This window comes from Acomys minous (assembly GCF_964271855.1).
Source record: "Acomys minous genome assembly, chromosome: 16".
NCBI classification, from domain to species: Eukaryota; Metazoa; Chordata; class Mammalia; order Rodentia; family Muridae; genus Acomys; species Acomys minous.
In genome coordinates, this window is record NC_140498.1 from 29,352,828 (window position 1) to 29,372,915 (window position 20,088).

General features: G+C 41.3%; 1 protein-coding gene across 1 annotated transcript; it reads left to right on the forward strand.

The window, feature by feature from the left end:
* The first annotated feature begins 10,125 nt into the window (after positions 1-10,125).
* On the forward strand, positions 10,126-17,142 carry CCNG1 (cyclin G1). The gene is made up of 6 exons (XM_084762878.1): positions 10,126-10,386; positions 11,329-11,589; positions 13,386-13,639; positions 14,152-14,230; positions 14,310-14,408; positions 14,625-17,142. Exons 2-6 carry the CDS (start codon positions 11,329-11,331, stop codon positions 14,814-14,816), a joined length of 885 nt encoding a protein of 294 aa, XP_084619004.1. The 5' UTR covers positions 10,126-10,386; the 3' UTR covers positions 14,817-17,142.
* The last annotated feature ends 2,946 nt before the right edge of the window (positions 17,143-20,088 follow it).

The following is a 20,088-nucleotide window of genomic DNA, read 5'->3' on the forward strand; positions in this document are numbered from 1 at the left end:
ACTCTTTCCTTACCTGCTTCATGTTAAAGGAGCTGTGTGTTCGGGAGTAACTGAATCAACCAACCCTTGATATCTTACTGTGGAACGGACATCACAAAATGATGACAACTCAGAGAATGGGCTTAGTTGAATAGGAAAATACATGAGCAAGTCATGATTTTGTGTAGATTTCCTATATGGTTAAATGACATTCCTTTGTCCGTGAAGTTGAAATTCTCTCATGAACACAAGTCATGGACACAAGGAATTCCAGAAGGGCTGTTAATCATGTAATGGGCAAAAATAGGACTGTGAAAAGTTTGAGTGTTCATTCTAACTTGTAACTCAAGAGCCAAATGACCCTGGATAAATCATTTCACTTCTCTAGTCCAATTGTCTTCTCCCCACACCAAATATGACTTTCAATCTGTTACGGTCAGAATTGTGGGCTTCAAATTTTACATGTTGAAGCCTTATTCTCTACAGTGGAAGAATTTGAGAGCAGGGTCTTTTAGTATTTGAAGGTAGTTGTAAGTGCAGGTCTTCCCAGGCTGGAGGCTGGATAGTTAAAATGTCATCTTCAGCCCTATATAGATAATTAAAGGCAATTTTGAACTATATGTAACTCTACCTCAAAAAGAAGGGGGTGCTGGAGAGATGACTCAGTAGCTCAGAGCACAATCTGCTCCTCCAAAGAACCTGGGTTTGAGTCCCAGGCCTGAAAAGGAGCATTAACACACACTGTAACTCTAGCTCCAGGGGATCTAACACTCTCTTCTGACCTTTGCAGACACTGCAAAGCACATTGTACACAATCGAGCATGCAAGGCACCAATATACAAAAATAATAAATAAATCTTTTTTAAAAAGAAGAGGAGGAGGAGGATGCACACACGAAGACATGTGTCAGCTAAAGAGACTGCAGAAAACCAAGCACACTGAGCACTGTATCTCAACCTTTTAGCCTCCAGAAATAATCCTGATTAAGCCATCTGGTCTAAAGGATTTTAGATTTAGCTATGGCAGTCTTAGAAAATAAATATATAATCTCAGCCCTGAAAAATGTGTCCAGTATTCTGGGAATTTTGGATGGAAAGATATATGTGAATGAACTTTGAAAGCTTTCTATATTACCAAAGTCAGAAGACACAATTAACCCTCAGAGAGTGTCATTATTCACTTTCCTGTATATGGGCAGTCTTCCCCAGCCTGTTTAAACCTTCGTTCTGCTCTCACATTCAGTAAGATTAATGTTTTTAGAGTGCCCATGTGGACGAGCTAGCTAGCACTCGTTTTTCTATGCCTGCTTTATGTCATTTAGCATAATGACCTCTATTTTTATCCATGATGTTACAAATCACAGAATTTAAGCCTTCCGTGGGTAGAGAATGTGTGTGTGTATGTGGACATGTGTGTGTGTATACCATGTTTATTCATCCATTGGTGGACACTTAGATAAGAGAGAGATTCCCTTATAATACTGCAGTGAACATGGACATGCAGATGTGCCTTAAACATACTCATTCATTTATTTTGACTACAATATCATGCTATGGTTTTGTTTTAATTTTTTGAAGATTCTCTATATGGCTTTCTATAAGGGATGTGCTAGCTTGCATCTCCTACAACAAATATGTAAGGACTGCTTCTTCAAATAAGGTTTTTGGGATTGATATCGTTTTATTTTTAATTATTATACATGTATTTTGGGAGAGATGCAGGGGGAGGGCGAGGGTGGATATGTGCGCAAGTCAGGGCACGTGTCCACAGATACCATGAAACTAGGGTGGAGTTATAGGCAGTTGTGAGCCACCTAACATGGGTGCTAAGCTCCAAACTTGGATCCCCTGAAGGAAGAGAGCATTTTTTTTTCTTTTTTCTTTTTTTAAAGATTTATTTACTTATGTATACAGTGCTCTGCCTGCATGTACACCTACATGCCAGAAGAAGGTGCCAGATCTCATTATAGATGATTATGAGCCACCATGTGGTTTCTCGGAATCAAACTCAGGACCTTTGGAAGAGCAGCCAGTGCTCTCATCCTCTGAGCCATATTCTTAACTGATGAACCACTTTTACAGGCCCAAGTAAAAATATCTTTTGTTTTGTTTTGTTTTAAAGATGGGGTTTCTCTGTGTAGCCTTGGCTGTCCTGCTCTTGATTTGTAGACAAGGCTGGCCTTGAACTCACAGAGATCTACCTGCCTCTGCCTCCAAAGTGCTGGGATCAAAGCCATCCGCTAAAGGCATTCGCCACCATGCCTGGTTATAATCGAGTTTTCTTATTCCTTTGCACTGTACTCAAATAAGGGACCTGGAGGGTCAGAACCTTTGTTCTTTAGGCTGATAGTAAACTGGTAAGGACTGTTTGGAGTTAGGCCACTACTTTGTTTATTACCTTGGTGTTTTCTTTCCCTCTGCTTTCTTGTCTCTAGATTTTGGTGGCTGTTGGTTTGTTTTGTTTTGTTTTGTTTTGTTTTGTTTTGTTTGCCTTTCCTGCTTTCCTCTCCCCACACACCAGCTTCTTAATACTCAGAAAATCCCAAGACTGTTGCCTTCCACTGGAGCTGAAGTTACAGACGGTTGTGAACGAGTGGGTGCTGGGAATGAGCCAGGGTCCTCTTAACCCCTGAGCCATCTCTCACCCCCTCCATACTTTACACATGCTAACATGTCTGCTGCCCTGAGCCCCTTGCTTCCACTGTAGTTCGTAAAGTTTTGACTAGAAGCTTCTGTCATAGTACTGCTTACAAGAAGATTCCATAGACTCGTGACCACTAGCTGCCTTGTAGTAGATGAAGCTTCTGATTGATTCTGCAGTTTTTTGCTTCATTTTTTTTTCTCTTTCTTGACATTATTTAAATAAGTCTTGCTTCTCTTTGAAAAGCAAATTTTCTTATTACATGTCCACCTCCTGGCCTTATCTTGTAACCCTGAAGAGTGCTTCACATTCTCATTGGTTTGTTTTACTATCCTGTTCTTACATTTTTATTTTCACGGCAGGATCAGATATTGTGTTCATTTTCTCCTTGAGACAATTTCTTTTTTTTCCTGGATCCAAAAAGCCGATGCCTTTCTGAGATTCCTCCCTCTTGATTTATTTTAAGTCTTCTCATTTCTCCCTTTAGCATAGTGTGTATAACTTTACATAGCATTTACCACTGGTCTGTTTCCTTGACATTAAAAAGATATGTTTATTTTTTCTTCGAGAATTTCAGTTCCTGTATGTGAGGGGGACCTTGTTAAATGAGCCTAAACAACTCTATGACAGGCTTCAATTTTTTCACTGAGCTAGCCTAGGCTTAAGTTTCTGTTTCTCAGAAATAGAGACTTCAGTTACAGGAAAAAACACAGAAAATGGGCAGCCAGTCAAAACTGGCCAAGACACCTGGCCAGGGGAGATAAGGTTGCTCAACTGCCTGTTTAATTGGTCTCTAGCTCAGGACTAACTCCTGACTTGGTGCCACCCAATCCCCAAAGCATTTACACCAATAGAAATAAAGATGACCTACTGGTATCAGGAATTCCCCTAACTGGCTTTACATGGGCCTGTGCAGCCATTTTGTAAAGTGGCTGGCCCCAGCATACAGGATGCTTACTATCACACTTGCCAATTGCATGTGTGAATGGTGGTCTCCGAGCAGCTAGTTTCTGACCCTGACATCTGTATTTTCATCATTGTTTTTTGCTGCTTTTTTTCCTTTCTTTTTAATACTATACTCAGGCTGGCCCCAAACTCACAACAATTCTCTGGCCTTAGTTTCATTAGTGCTAGGATTGTGAACTGAACCACTACTGTACCCAGCTGATTGGTTTTATTTTAAACACACACAGTGATGTGGAATGTTATCCTACTTCAGGGCTTTCTCCTTTTCCCTCACTCACCAGCCACTGGTATTCTGAGGGAAAGGGGACCCCACTAGTCCCAGGCAACAGCAGAAACTGACGGCTACCGGAAGGTGGGACTCATAACCACAGCTTCAAGCACTGAAAGGCAATAATCTGGAGGCTTGCTGAGTACCAGGTATGCAATCAGTGCACAGATATGCATGCGGGCAAAGCTTTCATCACACAAGTTAAAATTTGAAATAATTTTACTTGGACAGATACTAAAAAAACACCACGAACTGCTTTATTTCTGGTATCTATTTTATATTTTTAATTTCTATTTTCAAATTATTCAAAGTACTGTTTTTGATTTTTAAGGTGTTTTTACATCTGAAATCCTAGCACTCGAGGAGGCAGATGCAGGTGGATCTCTGCAAGTTGGAAGCCAGACTGGTCTACAAAGCAAGTCCAGGACAGCCAAGAAAGGCTACACAGAGAAACCCTGCCTCCAAAACAAAAGGAAACACTATACTAGAGAACATGAGTAAATCCTCTTGTTACTGACTGTCTTATCTAGACTCAGAGTCACCATGAATTGTATTTAAGTGTTGATTGGGAAGAAAGATGGAAGATGGGAATCAAATGTGCCATTGAGCTGTGGTGGTGAGCCACACCTTTAATCCCTGCACTCAGGAGACAGAGGCAAGTAGATTTCTGTGAGTTCAAAGCCAAAGTTTAGGAATACCCACATATTGACCACTTGAACACCAGACTTAGATTGATAGAAGTTTATCTGGATGCTAAATAAGAACTGAGAAATTAAGACCACAGCCTGTAAATTTAGACTATGACATTGGTAACAAGAACTGACCGGTTAGGGCCACAATCTGTAAATTTAGACTATGGCATTGGTAACAAGAACTGACCAGTTAGGGCCATGGTCTGAACTTGGAAATTAGACCATAACATTGGTTTGCTTTTAAGGCAGGCTTTTCATAAGAAAAAACACAGCTATGTAACAATTAGGTAACCAGGTGGAAAGCAAGGAGAGCAGAATTACATTAGTTTGATTAGCTAAACATAAGAAGAATTGATTTTGTTCTGAGCACAATGTAAGCCACTGGCTAGACAAAGCATTTTAAGCTGATTGGCTGGGATTTAGGGTAGGAGAGCCTTTGGGGGCTTTTTAGCTCTCTGGGAGTAAGGAACATAGCAGGATGTTGCAGCCTTAATTTTAATAGAACATTATTTATTTTTAATGTAAGTAGAATATGTGTTTATTAGTTATTGTTTTATTTTAAGCAGGGAGCATTGAACCATTTTGGTTTTAGGCACATAGGAGCTGAGAATTTTAATTTTATTTTATAATTAAAATGGAAACTTGGAGTTAAAATGGTTTTTGATATGCTAAGAGCTGGTGTTAACAGAAGAGCTACAGTTATGCTAGAAAATAATTGAAGTAGGTTTTAATGGGGGTGCTATAGAGTTTAAGCAGGTTACAAATATACATATATATTTGCATATATATATATTTAAGTGTGCATATGCATATTATATTATTGTATTTATGATTGAGTCAAGATAACACTGCAGAAGTCAGTCACTTATAAACCTCCTGATAGGAACTCATGATTAAATATAAACTTCTTAAAAATATTTTTTTCTAGCCAGGTGTAGTGGCCAACGTTTATAATTCCAGCACCCGGGAGGCAGAGGCAGGTAGATCTCTGTAAGTTGGAAGCCAGCCTGGTCTACAAAGCAAGTCCAGGACACCCAAGGCTACACAAAGAAACCCTGTCTTGAAAAACCAAAAACAAAATTTTTTTAATTATTAAAAAATAGATTCTTTTCTTATACAATTCACACTAACCACAGTTTCCCCTCCCTCCACTTCTCCCAGCTCCCCCAGCTCCCCATCCTCAAGATCCACGCCCTTTCCTTTTCCCCTCAAAAAAGCAGCAGGCCTCCAAGAGACAACAACAAAACATAACAAAACAAGATACACCAAGACAAGGTAAAAGCCCTCACATGGAGGTTGGACAAGGCAATCAATAGAAAGAGTTACAAGGGCAAGAAAAAGAGTCAGAGACACACCTGCTCCCACAAAACACCAAGGTAACAGCGATGACATACGTGCAGAGACTCCGGTACAGATGCATGTAGGCCCCATGCTTGCCGTTTAAGTCTCTGGGAGCCCTTGTGAGTCCTGCTGAGTTGATCCAGTGCACCATGATTTCCTGGTCTCCTCCATCCCCTGTGACTCCTACAATCTTTTTTCCCCTCCCTCCACATGGTTCCCCAATCTCTGAGGGTAGGGACCCATTGGAAACGTCCAATTTAGATTTCCAAGAGAATTCCAGAGAGAGAGAGAGAGAGAGAGAGAGAGAGAGAGAGAGAGAGAGAGAGAGAGGCTCTTCTCTGCCTAATGTATGGCTGTGTTGTTGGAGGAAGCCTCTCTGATGATGACTTGCCAAGGCATTGATCTCTGAGCATAGCAGAATCTCATTAGAAATCATTGATTTTTTTTTTTTCCTGTCATGATTGGTTCTACCCTAGGTCTCTGGGCTATCCAGTCTCCAGTTTCTGGCCATCCAGGCAGTATAGGGCATTCACTTACTCTTGTGGTGTAGGCCTCCAGTTAAATCAGACATTGGTTGGCCACTCCCACAAGTTTTGTGCCACCACTGCCCCCAGTACATCTTATAGGCAGCAAACATTGGAGGTAGAGGTTTTTGTGGCTGAGCTCTTTCTGTAACCTGCAGAGTACCTTCTCACACCAAAAGAGACCAAAATGTAGGGGGAGGGGAAGTTCCATGCAGGCACCAGCTCGACCTCCCTATATGCAACAAGCCATGTGGATGTTGTCCTCCGCCATGGGGCCCTACTGTCAGGTTTCAGCGAGTGACCTTCTATCCCGGCATCAGCTGGGGTAGGTTAGAGATCTCCATGGGATTTCTTTGGCCAAGAACTCCATCTAAAGGAACCCAGTTTCATCACTGGAAGTCCTGCCTGGCTACAAAAGATGGACAGTTCGGACTCAATATCTGCAGTACTACAAGTCCTCCCTAGGGTCACTCTCATAGAATCCAGGATGGTTCTACTGCACTAGGTTTCCACTTCAGCCCCCAAATGCCCACCAATTCCAGCTCTCTCCCTCCCCCCCTCCCCCTCCCCCCCCTCTCTCTCCTCCCCCCCCCCCCGTACTCTCTTCTTCCATCCCCCCCAATCCTGATTTCTCCCACTAACATCCCCACCCCCACCCACCCCCAGGTCCACCCATAAAATCTGTTCTATTTCCCCTTCCCAGGAAGGTCCATGCATCCCTACTAGATCCCTCCTCCTCCTCGGCTAACCTCTCTGGGTCTGTGGGTTGCAGTTAGATTATCATCCACTTAGCAGTAAGATCCACCTATAAGGGAATATATTCCGTACTTGTCTTTCTGAGCCTGAGTTATAATGAAATACTTGTTTTCATACTCTTACAGGAACAGACAATTGCTGTTTTAAAGATTCTGTAGTTCTTTTAAATTCCTCACAAGACGGTCCCTATTTTAACATTACCAAATCGAAGTTGCAGTGGTCCCTCACAGACTAGAGCTTCTCTCAGCCCTCATCAGAGAAGTCTCTTTCTGAGGTAGGCTATAGCAGAGAGTCATAATGGATCCAGGTGCTGAGAATCAGTGGCTACTGAGTGTTCACCACCGAGCAGGTCTTCTCTAACGAGCCCCCAGCAAGGCCCAGGAACACTGAGGAAGAGGGGAGGAAAGACTCGCGGAGCTGAAGGGTGGGGAGGAGTTGCCGTGAAATGCTATCTTATGGATATGACATGTTCATACCAATCAGGAACTCACAGCATTTGTGACTACATGCATAAGACCAGCATGCACACGCATACACACACACACACATGCACACATGTAAGGGATTAGTTGTAAAAAATAAGGGTAAGGTCAACAAGAACGTGACAAGATGACAAGAGGTAATGGAAAGTGAATCTGATCACACGCTGTATGTATATGAAATTGTCAAGAACCAAAATATTAATATATAAAATTACAATGAGGGCTAGAAAGATGGCGCCTAAGTTAAGAGCACCCATGTTAGTGGCTCACAATCTCCTGCAACTCCAGCTGCAGGGCATGCAATGCCTTGTCCCCACCTCCTAGGGCACTGCACAAACCCACACATAGACACACATATATGCATAATTTAAAATGAAAATAAAGTGTTTTTTAATTGAAATAGGAAAAAAGGGAAATATAAGCAAAGGATATTAGACTTAAACTATATCTGTTTCTTCAATGTCAGTGAAATCATTTTCATATAAAGAATTGAGAATTCAATAAAAAGAAAAAACAGAATCCTGAGAGAAAAGATATTTTAGCATATAATAATATACTTCCAGAAGTTCTCAATGGAAATTTTATATATAAGATTAGAAAGTAATACATGCAATTTAAAATTTCTTATTAGAGCAAATGGCTGCGGACGGCAGAGGCAGGCAATCTCTGTTAGTTCCAGGCCAGCCTGGTCTATGGAGCAAGTCCAGGACAGCCAAGGCTACACAGAGGAAACCCTGTTTCAAAAATTAAAGAAATAAAAAAACTTAATAGATTTTACCGATTCTAATACTCTAGGCTAAGAAGACTGACAAAAGAGTAAACAGAACCAACTATTTACAAAAGTGATTCAAAAATAAACATAAGTTAATAATAAAGACTACCATTTACCACACTTTGCATTGTCTAATTCTCCCAGTTATCTATGATTAAGATATTTTTACTGTCGGGTGGTGGCGGTCCAAGCCTTTAATCCCAGAACTCCAGACACAGAGGCAGGCGGATCTCTGTGAGTCGAGGCCAGGCTGGTCTATAAAGTTAGTCCAGGATAGCCAAGGCTACACTGAGAAACCCTGTCTTGGAAAAAAAAAAAAAACCCAAACAAATGAAAAAAAAAAAAACCTAAACTAAACTAATATATTTTTTTCTTGTTGTTGTTGTTGTTGTTGTTTACTATTTTGAGAAACCAAAATGGAAACCAAATGAAAGAAAGGGACTGGACAGATGACTCAGTGGTTAGAGCACGTCTTAGTTCAGGTTTTATATTGCTGTGTAGAGACGCCGTGCCTACCCGGGCTCATTATCGTCACGGCGACACGCATGGCAGTGTGCAGGCAGGCGTGGTGCTGGAGAAGGCGCTGAGTTCTTACACGTGGATCCACAGAGCGCAGGAAGAGCAAGTGAGCCACTAGGCCCGGAGATGAGATTCTGAGCCCTCAAAGCCGTAGTGGCTTTTCTACAACTAAGCCCCACCTACTCCAACAAGGCCCCACCTCCTAGCAACGCCATTTCCTGTGGACAGACTAGGGCCATTTTCATTCAAACCTTGGCACCCAGGGCTATCTGTAGAGGCGAGAAAGGCGGGAACTGCCTGCCTGCGCACTGCTCCTGAGAACACGCCCTTCTCACCACCCCGGAGAAGGGAGTCCAGCAAGAATTCGGGATAATTATGTTCCGTTAACTTGGTAGAGAAGAGGCTTACAGAGATTAAGTTCGTGAGAATAAAGAGAGTAATAATCCTTCACACCCTACCCTGAGGCCTGTAATTCCACTCACTGCTCTTGGGTTTTTCCACGTCATGTTCTTGCTGTTGTCTGCCGGACACATTTCATTTTAAGCCGCTGGTGGTGATGGATGGTACGAGGGTGGGACAAGTTTGATCCACCAAGCTTGTGTCTTAAAATTTGTTTAAAAAACAAAAAACAAAAACAAATTCAGAAAATCAGTAGTGGACCAAGAAAGTACATAGTCCAACTTCATTGTAACCTTCTATAAGTTTTGCAAAATAAATAAATAAACATAGATTAACTGACTTCCAAAACTCAAAGAGAACCTTCCAGAATGTAACAAATCACTACAGAGAAACCTACCACTTCTTTATCTGTAAAGTGAACGAACGCATGCCTTGTTATTGTGTTTTTACAAAGAGGGGGCCGAATCACTACACAACAAAAGACCGAAACAAAACAAGGCAAAAAAAAAAAAAACCCGAAACCTCCCAGTACATTCTGGAATGCCACCCGGGTCAATCCGGCTATTACCAGCCAGACCTGCCCGGGCAAGCCTTGGCACTGAGAGAGTTCAGTTCCGCTGCTGAGGGAAGGACGGTTCCGAAAGGCTCCAAGGGAGGGGCTGAGAGATCTGGGCGTGGCCTCAAGGGGGCGGAGAACTGGAGTCTTGGAGAATGGGAAGTGTGCTCTGATTGGTCCAGCTTCCTCAGCGGCCATCCACCAACACCAATCAGCGGCGAAGGTGCGTCCCTACGCTCAAGCCCCTGCCCGGGGCAGACTCCCCTCAAGCCCGGAGCAGCTCCTTCGCTGCGCGCTGACTCCGTGGAAGGTAGCGCCTGGTCAGGGCGCTGAGGGGCCCTCCACCCGGGACGCTGGCCCCTCCCCGGGCCCCTGCTCTCTTGCCCGCCCGCGAGTCCGTTCCCCTCGTCGGCCTCTCGGATCAGGCACGTGGGGCGAGCTGAGAGCAGGCCCGGGGAGGGTGGTCACCGCGGAGAAGCCCTGGCTGTCAAGGTGAGAAGGGGCTCCCGGGTGGATGGGGGGGGGGGGGGCGGGGGCGGGGGGGTGCCGCGGGCGCGCTCCGGGGCGCAAGCCCAGGCTGGTCTGCGCTTGGAGAGGCGCAACGGGAGCCTTGTTCCTGTGTCATGCCTCCCAGTCCCAACCTGCAGCCCTGAGCTGAGTTAGTGGTTCCTTACCAAGGCGACTTTCAGCTCCTGTTATATCTTTTAAGTTATCAAGAGAAGGATCGTCCTCTGTATCCAGGACTTAGGTTGTGCTCGGGACTCAGAGGACTATAGTGCATACTTAGCCCAATGAGATTCTCAGCTTCGCCTAACTTTTTCTTTTGGATTTTAAATGGCGTTAGACGGTGAGGAGCGTTGTGTGCTAAGTACTCCGCCACACTGACTCATCGTGTGTTATTCACAGCCTGTCCAAGAAACAGATGTCACCCTCATTTCAAAGATGTAGAAATAAGCTCATTTTCTGGCCATAATTAAGCACCTTTCTGTGTACTGAGCGGTTTGTGTGACTCTATTTAAGCCACGCAATTCGTGAGCTTAGGTAATAATCTTATTTCTGTTTAACAGGTAAGGAACTAAGAAAGGTTCACGTTGTTAATCTATATAGCAGAGCATGTACTGTACTGTCATTTAAGTTTTCGGTTTGGGTGTGTCTTGTGTGGAAGTATCTGTTTCTGGCATGTATTGGAAATGTCTTTCCCGAAGATGGAAACTTTTTTTTTTAAGCCATAGTTCATGTCCTGTACACACACACTTTAGGAATGTGACTTTCTGGGAGAAGGTGGGAATTAACTTAGGGCCCTTTGGAGTGTCTTAGACTTAATGGGGGGTGGGGGGGGGGACATGCACTATAAAGCACTTCTTGGCACAGTGTAAAGATGGCCAGGCAGGAAGGAGCTCTTACTCTGTTTTTCTGGGTTTGTTCTATTTATAGATGATAGAGGTCCTGACAACTGACTCTCAGAAACTGCTACACCAGCTGAACACGCTGTTGGAGCAGGAGTCTCGATGTCAGCCAAAGGTCTGCGGCTTGAAACTCATTGAGTCTGCACATGACAATGGCCTCAGAATGACTGCAAGACTGAGAGACTTTGAAGTAAAAGATCTACTCAGTCTCACTCAGTTCTTCGGCTTCGACACAGAGACATTTTCCCTAGCTGTGAATTTACTGGACAGATTCCTGTCTAAAATGAAGGTATGTTTAAGCTACGATATCCCATTTCTTAATTTTCTTCCGAGTGCGTTTAAGAGATCAAATTGCAGAGGGCTGGAGAAATGGCTCAGTGGTTAATAGGGCTGGCTGGTCGACCAGAAGCTCTGTTTAGTTCCAAGCACCCAAGTGGGCAGTTGAGATCTGACACCCTCTTCTGTCCTCCTCCAGCACCTGCAGAAATGCAGCAAACATTCACTCATGTACACAATAAAATTAATTTTAAAAAGGGGGGGGGTGAGCCATCTAATTGCTGGTTTCTAGAGCTGCTATTCAAAAAACATTTTCAAATGCTGTGGTAGTGCTTCCTTCTCATAGTCAGGAGCAGCAACACATCACTTATTTGTTCTATACTGAAGTAGAAAATCATCCCTCAAGCAATTAATTGCAATACTCCGGTAGGAAAGTTGTCTGTATTTTGAAAACCTTTCTTGGGCCAGCAAAATAATTCAGCACATAAGAGTACTTGCCACACCTACCTTAGTCAAATCTAAGTTCTAACCCTGGAAGATGCAGTGAAGAGAGAGAACCAACTCCCCAAAGCTGACACATATGCCCTCATAGCCACCTCTCCCTTACATACACAAGGTAATAATGAAAACAAAATTAAAGGCCTTATATAATGGCACACGCCTTAATCCCAGCACTTGGGAGGTGGAGACAGGCAGATTTCTGTGAGTTTGAGGGCAGCTGGGGCCATATTGTGAGTTTCAGAACAACCAGAGCTACCTATACAATGGGACCATTTCAAAAGATTTAAAAAAAAATTTTTAATTAAATTAGAAATATTTCTTTAAAAACTGTTTTTACATATATTTGTATGTTTGTGTGTGTATTGGCAGTGGTGCTACATCATGTGTGGAGGTAAGAACTACACTGCAGGAACCAGTTCTCTCTAAGAATCACCAATTCCTAGGGAATTGAACTCAGGTCATCAGGTTTGGTGGCCCTCACACTAGCCTCAATCAGAACCTTTCTTGATACACTGGATGTTTCATCAACTCAGTTTGTAGATTTAAAGATGTTAAAGTCAGAATGTTGGTTATGCTTAAGAATTAGATATATTTCTTAGCTGCTATCCACATATAAAAAGTCTAATTCCTTTAGCCATTTGGCATTTCCAGCTTCAGTTTGCATGCAACAGAAAAGGAAGGATTGTCTGAGAGATGGCTTAACAGTTAAGAGTGCTTGCTGCTTTTCCAGAGGTCCTGAGTTCAATTCCCAGCAACCATATGATAGCTCACAACCATCTATGAGATTTGGCGCCCTCTTCTTGTGTGCAGGCAGAACACTGTATACTAATAAATAAATGTTTAAAAAGGGGGATGGGGGCAGAGAGGAGGCTCAGCAGTTAAGAGCACTGGCTGTTCTTCCAAAGGACCCAGGTTTAAATCCCAGCAACCACATAACAGCTCACAACTCTAATTCCAGATACAAGGGATTTGAGACACACAGACAAACATAAAGGCAGAACACCAATGTAAATAAAATTTTTTAAAAAGGAAGCATTGTCTGAAGGAGGATCATTTATTATTATTTCCCAATAACTGACAAAATATATGGCTTTTAAAGCTTAGCTGTTAATACTGAAGCTATCCTCCCTATCTATTCAAAGTCACTGGTTTCAAAGTGGCGCAGAAGACTCCTGTCTGAGTAGATGTTAGATCTGTTGGAGTGGAGATATTTGTTTCAGATATACTTTCATAATGATGGCTCCTAGGTTCCCTTGTGTTCCATTCACTGAAGCATGGTAACAACACACACTGCTGTTGTGTTTGTAGGTACAGGCGAAGCATCTTGGGTGTGTTGGACTAAGCTGTTTTTATTTGGCTGTGAAATCGATTGAAGAGGAAAGGAACGTCCCATTGGCCACCGATTTGATCCGAATAAGTCAGTATAGGTTCACAGTTTCAGACTTGATGAGAATGGAAAAGATTGTGTTGGAGAAAGTGTGCTGGAAAGTCAAAGCTACTACTGCCTTTCAGTTTCTGCAGCTCTACTACTCACTCATTCAAGAGAACTTGCCCCTTGAAAGGTATGTGAACTTCATTTAGAACAAAGAAAGCTTTGGAAATCAAAGGGATACTGTCTGGCTGTTACATAAAGTCGTTATTTTCATAGAATTCTGATGAAATAATTTAATGCCACCTGTGGTCCTGTGGACTTTGCTGCCTAACAGAAGTGAAAAGACAGCTGTCAAACTTTAATTAAAGGCTCCTTCTCAAGATTAAAAGACATTTCTACTTTACAGAACCTAGGAAATAAGCATCTAACACAAATTATAGGAATACACTCAAAAAATGCAGAAATTTTTATTGAAACAACATGGTGCTACTTGTGGTAAACTACTGTCCACTGAATGGTTTGGAAAAAAAATCATTCAAGACTCTTCCTTGTTACTGATAGAAGAGAAATGCTTTTTCTTCAGATAATTTTCTATAAGTGTGTATGAATTTCATTGTAAAAAACTGACTTCAATACATTTCTAAAACTGTCAGCTAGACATATTACTGTCTACATAAAATCAATCTTATTTTCTCTTTAAAGGAGGACTGATCTTAATTTCGAAAGACTGGAAGCCCAACTTAAGGCATGCCACTGCAGGATCATATTTTCTAAGGCAAAGGTAAATATCTTATAAGATAAAGTGTAATCACAGCCACGCATTTTTCCCGTTGGCATTTACTTCATATTTATCTTTTCAGCCTTCTGTGTTGGCGTTGTCTATCATTGCTTTGGAGGTCCAGGCACTGAAGTATGTGGAGTTAACAGAAGGAATAGAATGTATTCAGAAACATTCCAAGGTATGCCAAAGTTGTAGCGCTGATCTTATTAGCCAGCAAGAAAAGACATTGATTCAGTATACACCGAAAGGAAAGTAAGATGCCATGTACTGATTTAAAGCTGAGGTGGTCCTCCCCTAGTTCTCTTTGGATGATGAAGAAACATGTTAATGGGAGTACATTTATTACTATGGATACTGTGACGCTTTTAATACATGTTTTCTAATTTATGTACAGATAAATGGCCGAGATTTGACCTTCTGGCAAGAGCTTGTATCCAAGTGTCTAAGTGAATATTCATCAAACAAGTGTTCCAAACCCAATGTTCAGAAGTTAAAATGGATTGTGTCTGGACGCACTGCACGGCAACTGAAGCACAGTTATTACAGAATAGCTCACCTGCCAACAATTCCTGAAACCCTTTCTTAGTTGGTACCTCTGGCTGTTATTCTATGACTACAGGAATTGTTCCAGTGTGATAATTTTCTGCTCCAACTGAAGAATTGAAATACTCTCTACAGTATAAACATGAGATTAAAACAGTAAAGGGGAAATGACTTTGTTGACCTGGTTATCGAATACTGGAAGGCATTCGCTACGTACACTGCACAGCAGTCTTAAGAGAAAGGAGTCATCAAACCTCTCTCTATATATATACATATATACGTATAATAAAACATTTGTCAAATGATTAGCTTAGGAAAGAGTCCTCCAAACCTGAATTTTAGCAGCAATTACTGAAATAGCAGTTTTTAATTACATATAACCTCACTGTAGCTTACTTAAAATTACAGAAGCCCAAGCAGAATGGCAAAAAAAAAAAAAAAATGTAACCCACTTATGAACAAATTTGAGTCTGCTCATTGATTAAAAAACTAAAGTATGAACTTGGGTGATGGATTTACAAAGTAATATAGGGCAGTCTCCACATTAGGTTTCTGGAAACTCCTGAACTGCCTTAATTCTAGAGCCAGTATTTTACCTCTATAGTAGACCAATACAAAGTAATCATATGCATAAAAATGTAAACTTGGTCCCTGATACATATACATTTTTGCCATCTAAATTTCTTAATCGTAGCAAAAATTTATCTTTTTATGATTAGAAATAAATGTTGCTGGGCGTGGTGGCACATGTCTTTAATCCCAGTACTAGGGAGACAGAGGCAGGTGGATCTTTGTGAGTTCAAAGGTAGCCTGGTCTACACAGTCAGTTCCAGGACAGCCTGAAAACTACATAATAGATCCTTTCTCAAAAAACAAACAAACAAACAAAAAATCCACATATTATACATTTTAAAAATAAATAAAAATAAACATAAAAGGGGGAAAAAAAAAGCAAAAACCATAAATGTTGCTGGGAAGATGGTTCAGAAGCATGCTTGCCCCAACACTGACGAGCTGAGCTACATGACTGAAGGAAAGAACGAACTCCCACAAGCTTTTTGGGAAGTTCTTCTTTGACATATGCACTTGCCTTATAGCCCCCTGCAATAAATACATGCTTATGCATCTTAAATATGACCAGTTCACCTTCAGCAGCTCACAGAATGTAGGCAGGTTTCTGTTGAGTTTGTATTGTTTGCTTAGGCAGTAGGATTGCAGCAGCTACAACAAAAACTGTTCCTGAAGTCTTTCTCTGTTACTGTGACCTATGGTACAGGATTTAAGCTAAAAAAAAAAAGCTCATCTTACCACGTTAGCAGAATGGTCTCAGGGTCGGGACCTGGTTCTAGGCTTGGTAGAGCTATGCTTAGATTTGAATTCACACATGAGGCATTCAAATCAAAGCTAAAGACATAAATGTGAAATTAAACTGTGAATCTTCATTTTCACATTGATCTAACTTCCTAGATTGGATCACTCTATATTTAGGTGGTATTGAAGACGGTAAACTACTTAATTTAAATCTCAAATTTTAAATTATGAGGTTTACATCAAAACCAACATTTCAAAATGCACTTTGAGAAGTATAAGAAGCATTTAAGCAGTAAATGGTTTATTGGCACCCATAACCAAGTAATAGCTAATTTAGAGGTAGGATTTGAGAATTACATTTAAACTTGTGGCTGTTTTATATAAAGCAGATCTCACAAATTTTGAAAATTTATTGTTACCTTTAATATTTCTTCAGAGAATAGGTGGTTTGTATCCATAATAAAAGAAAGATTCTAAAGAGTTGCTGCCTCAGTCTAGTCCCATTTGAGGAAATTTGTTTTTACTGCAGTAATAACTGGATGAATTATCACTCTCAAAATTTATTTATTGCACTAAACTTAGTTCAGGCTTGATAAAACACTCTAGAAATTTTTACCAGACTTTTTATAAACTGCCACTGCTTCTAATGTAAAATTCTGTTTTAAAAGAAAAAGAATGTATTTGGGAAACTTCCTCTATTGTGTCTTAAAGGACATGTTCAGATTGTTCATGCTGGACTTGAATGTAGATCTACACTTAAATTGTAGGCAGCTCCTCGGTGCATTGTGCATCCTGAGTCTACCCAGAGTGTATTCATTTTGACATATAATGGATAATAACATTTTCCCATTGAGAAGCTGAGAAATAAACCTAAGAATTGGTGTGTTTTATCCTTAGCCTTTGTAAACCACGCTGCAAGGATAATGTTTCAATTCTTCCTAAAGGTTGATTTGCTTCAATTTGAAAACAGTGTTGGTTTTGAGTGGACAGAGGTAAACTAACCAACTACCGTTATGTTTTGAAGGAATACACCTTTCAATAAAATTATTGAAACGCAATCCTTCCCTGAGTGTTGTCTCTTGTGATTTAAGTATTTTAGCGTTATTATAAAATAACCTTTCTTTGTACTGTATATTAGTTTTACTAAAATAAGATGCACAGAAGTAGGAACAGAATCTTAATAGTGCAGTTCTGAAGCTGGGGATGGTGGCACAGGCCTTTCATTCCAACACTGGGAACCAAGGCTGGTCTTCATAGCAAGCTGCAGGACAGCCAAGGCTACATGATGAGACCCTAGCTCAGAAAATATAGTGTCACAATCATCTAATTACTTCCTAATTTTTTTAAGAAAACACAAGGTAAGTATGTTTGTTAAATGTACACTAAAACACTGCATAATGCATTAGTGTTAATCTGGTTTTCCATTTAGACACACCACTACTATGGCTGTTATTCATAATAAAATTTTACTTAGGTGTTCTGAACTTAATTAGAGTTATTCACTTGAACATGAGTGAAAGGTTATTTAGTGGAACATAGGAAGCTTCTCAATGGATGCAACCCTGTGCTAGCGTGTCTTACAGCAGCTTGACACAAGCCAGAGTCATTTTAGAAGAGGGAACCCCAATTGAGAAAATGCCTCCACTAGGCTGGCCTGTGGGCAAGTCTCGAGGAACAGGCCAGGAAGCAGCACTATTCCTTGGCTTCTGCATCTGCCCCTGCCTTGAGCTCCTGTCCTGACTCCCTTCTACGATGGACTATGATGTGGAAGTGTAAGCACAATAAATCTTTTCCTCCCTCATCTGCTTTTGGTCCTGGTGTTTTCTCTTAGAAATCCTAAGTAAGACACACTCCTTTCCCTATTCACCACTGTGCCAGTCCCCCGGAGACCCAGGGGGCCTCATTTCCAAGATGAAATGTTAATGGACCCAGTTCCTTAGAGCACTTAAAAAGTTATAAAGCAGGCATTGTGAGGAATGACAATAGCCTCTTGTACTTGACTCACATTAGAGACCATAAAGTCCCCTTTCTAAGTACATGAACTTTATGATAATAATATTCAGACTTTCCCTCTTTTATAATGACCAACTTGTGTTTATCAAATGTGCCATCACAAAACAACCTAACCAAATGTGTCATGTCTTACACAGTGTTAACTGGGAAGCTCATAGTTTTCCTAATCCAAAGGCAGATGATTTTTATATTAGTTCAATAATTAGACATAGGAGGGATGGAAACTGCTGAAGGAGGGGAGTCCATAACCGAAGGTTGTTAGTGAGATAGTGTAGCTCACTTAAGCTATATGAAGCAAATGCACAGCAATGAAAGGAGAAATCTTCAACTACAGTTGGAAAACTAGACAGTGCTACTGGAAATCCACAGAATTACCAGAAAATTAATGATGATAATACGCTGGAAATGAAGTAGCACCATGTGTCAATTACACTAACTCAGTAGCTTGAAAAGCCAAGTACAGTCACTGCATTCATTGACTACGATGATGCTCTTAAGACCCACCAAAGATTCTACTTTAGAAACTGGGGTGGTCTACAAAGCAAGTCTAGGACCCTACAAGACATCAAAAGGTAGGTATCCAGGGCTCGTGGGATGGCTCAGAGAGTAAAGACACTTGCTGATAAGCAGGAGATGAGTTTGACCCTCAGAGCCCACATGGGTAGAAAGAGAGGACTTTCTTGACTTGTTCTCTGACATCTGCAAGTACTGTGAAACATGTTTTCATGCACATATAAACTAAATGATTTTATAAAGGGGCATAAAGAAGAAAACGAATAATTCTACCTACAGAGTTAGATTTATTAAGTCAGTTCTTTAAAGACAAGAACTGCCAAAACGTATAGAGCTGAAGACATGGCTCAGTGATTAAGAAGCGCACCTGCTGCTCTTGCAGAAGACTTGGATTCCATCTCCAGCACCCACATGGCAGCTCACAACTGTCAACAACTCTACTTCCAGGGGATCTAATGCCCTGTTATGGCCCCGTGTGCACTACACACTGTGGTACACATTCATGCAGACCAAATAAGAAAAAAAAAAAGTTAAAATAAACAATCTGAGTGATTCATGTGACCAGGGTTGGGTGAGTGGCTGTGATAAGCCATTTCAAAAATTAAAAAGTATTACAATTCACCACTGTAAAAAGGAACCAAGCTGAAGCCATTTTGAATAAAACGTACATTTTGGTTAGGAGTCAAAGTATAAATTCCCAAGACCTGGGAGCTGACATCCTGCTTGGCAAAAAGAAACATGTACATGGGCAGCTGGCATTCTGGTTGGTAGGCTGAGACATGGATATATGTATGCTAGGCAAGTCGTCCCACCACAGTTGAATAATTCAACCAACGGGAACAGGGTAAGTGTACCACAAAGACATGTTCCTAAGGAAGGTCCTGTTCCCTAAAGCCTTATTGGTGGGATAGCTTGGCAAAGATGTTTGTGGTTTGAGAGCTTAAAAACTGAAATATTCTGGCTTTGGGTCCCAGTTCAGCTCCCTAGTCTGTTCTGTGGCTTGATTGGCATGGCTGTGGGAAGCCATGCCAAATTCTGCCACATCAGAAATCCTGTGCTTAGGCTGCATGCTGTGACCTTCCAGCTGCTGATCTCTGCCAGAGGTGGTCTCTGTGTTCCAGGCCATCCTTGCACTATTTACCTTTGAAAGAAGTAGGGAAATCCCTACTGAGAAACACCTGGAGGGTTAAGGAATTTCTTACAGAGAACTATTCAGGCTATTGCGTTCTTCTTGCCTTGGGAGCTAGGGAGAGAGGGATCAGAATAGATCCTATTGATCTTACTATATAAAGTCTTACTTGTCCACATTAAAGAGGAATCTTGATCAGAAATTTCCTGACTTGATTCGCTATTTCTCCTGTCTCTGTATCCTACTTTCAATCCCCACTCCCTCTTTCAGGTGAACCCTGATTCAATTTTTCCCGAGGGCTGGGACCCAACAAGTAGCACATATACTTAAATACTTAGTAAGATGAACA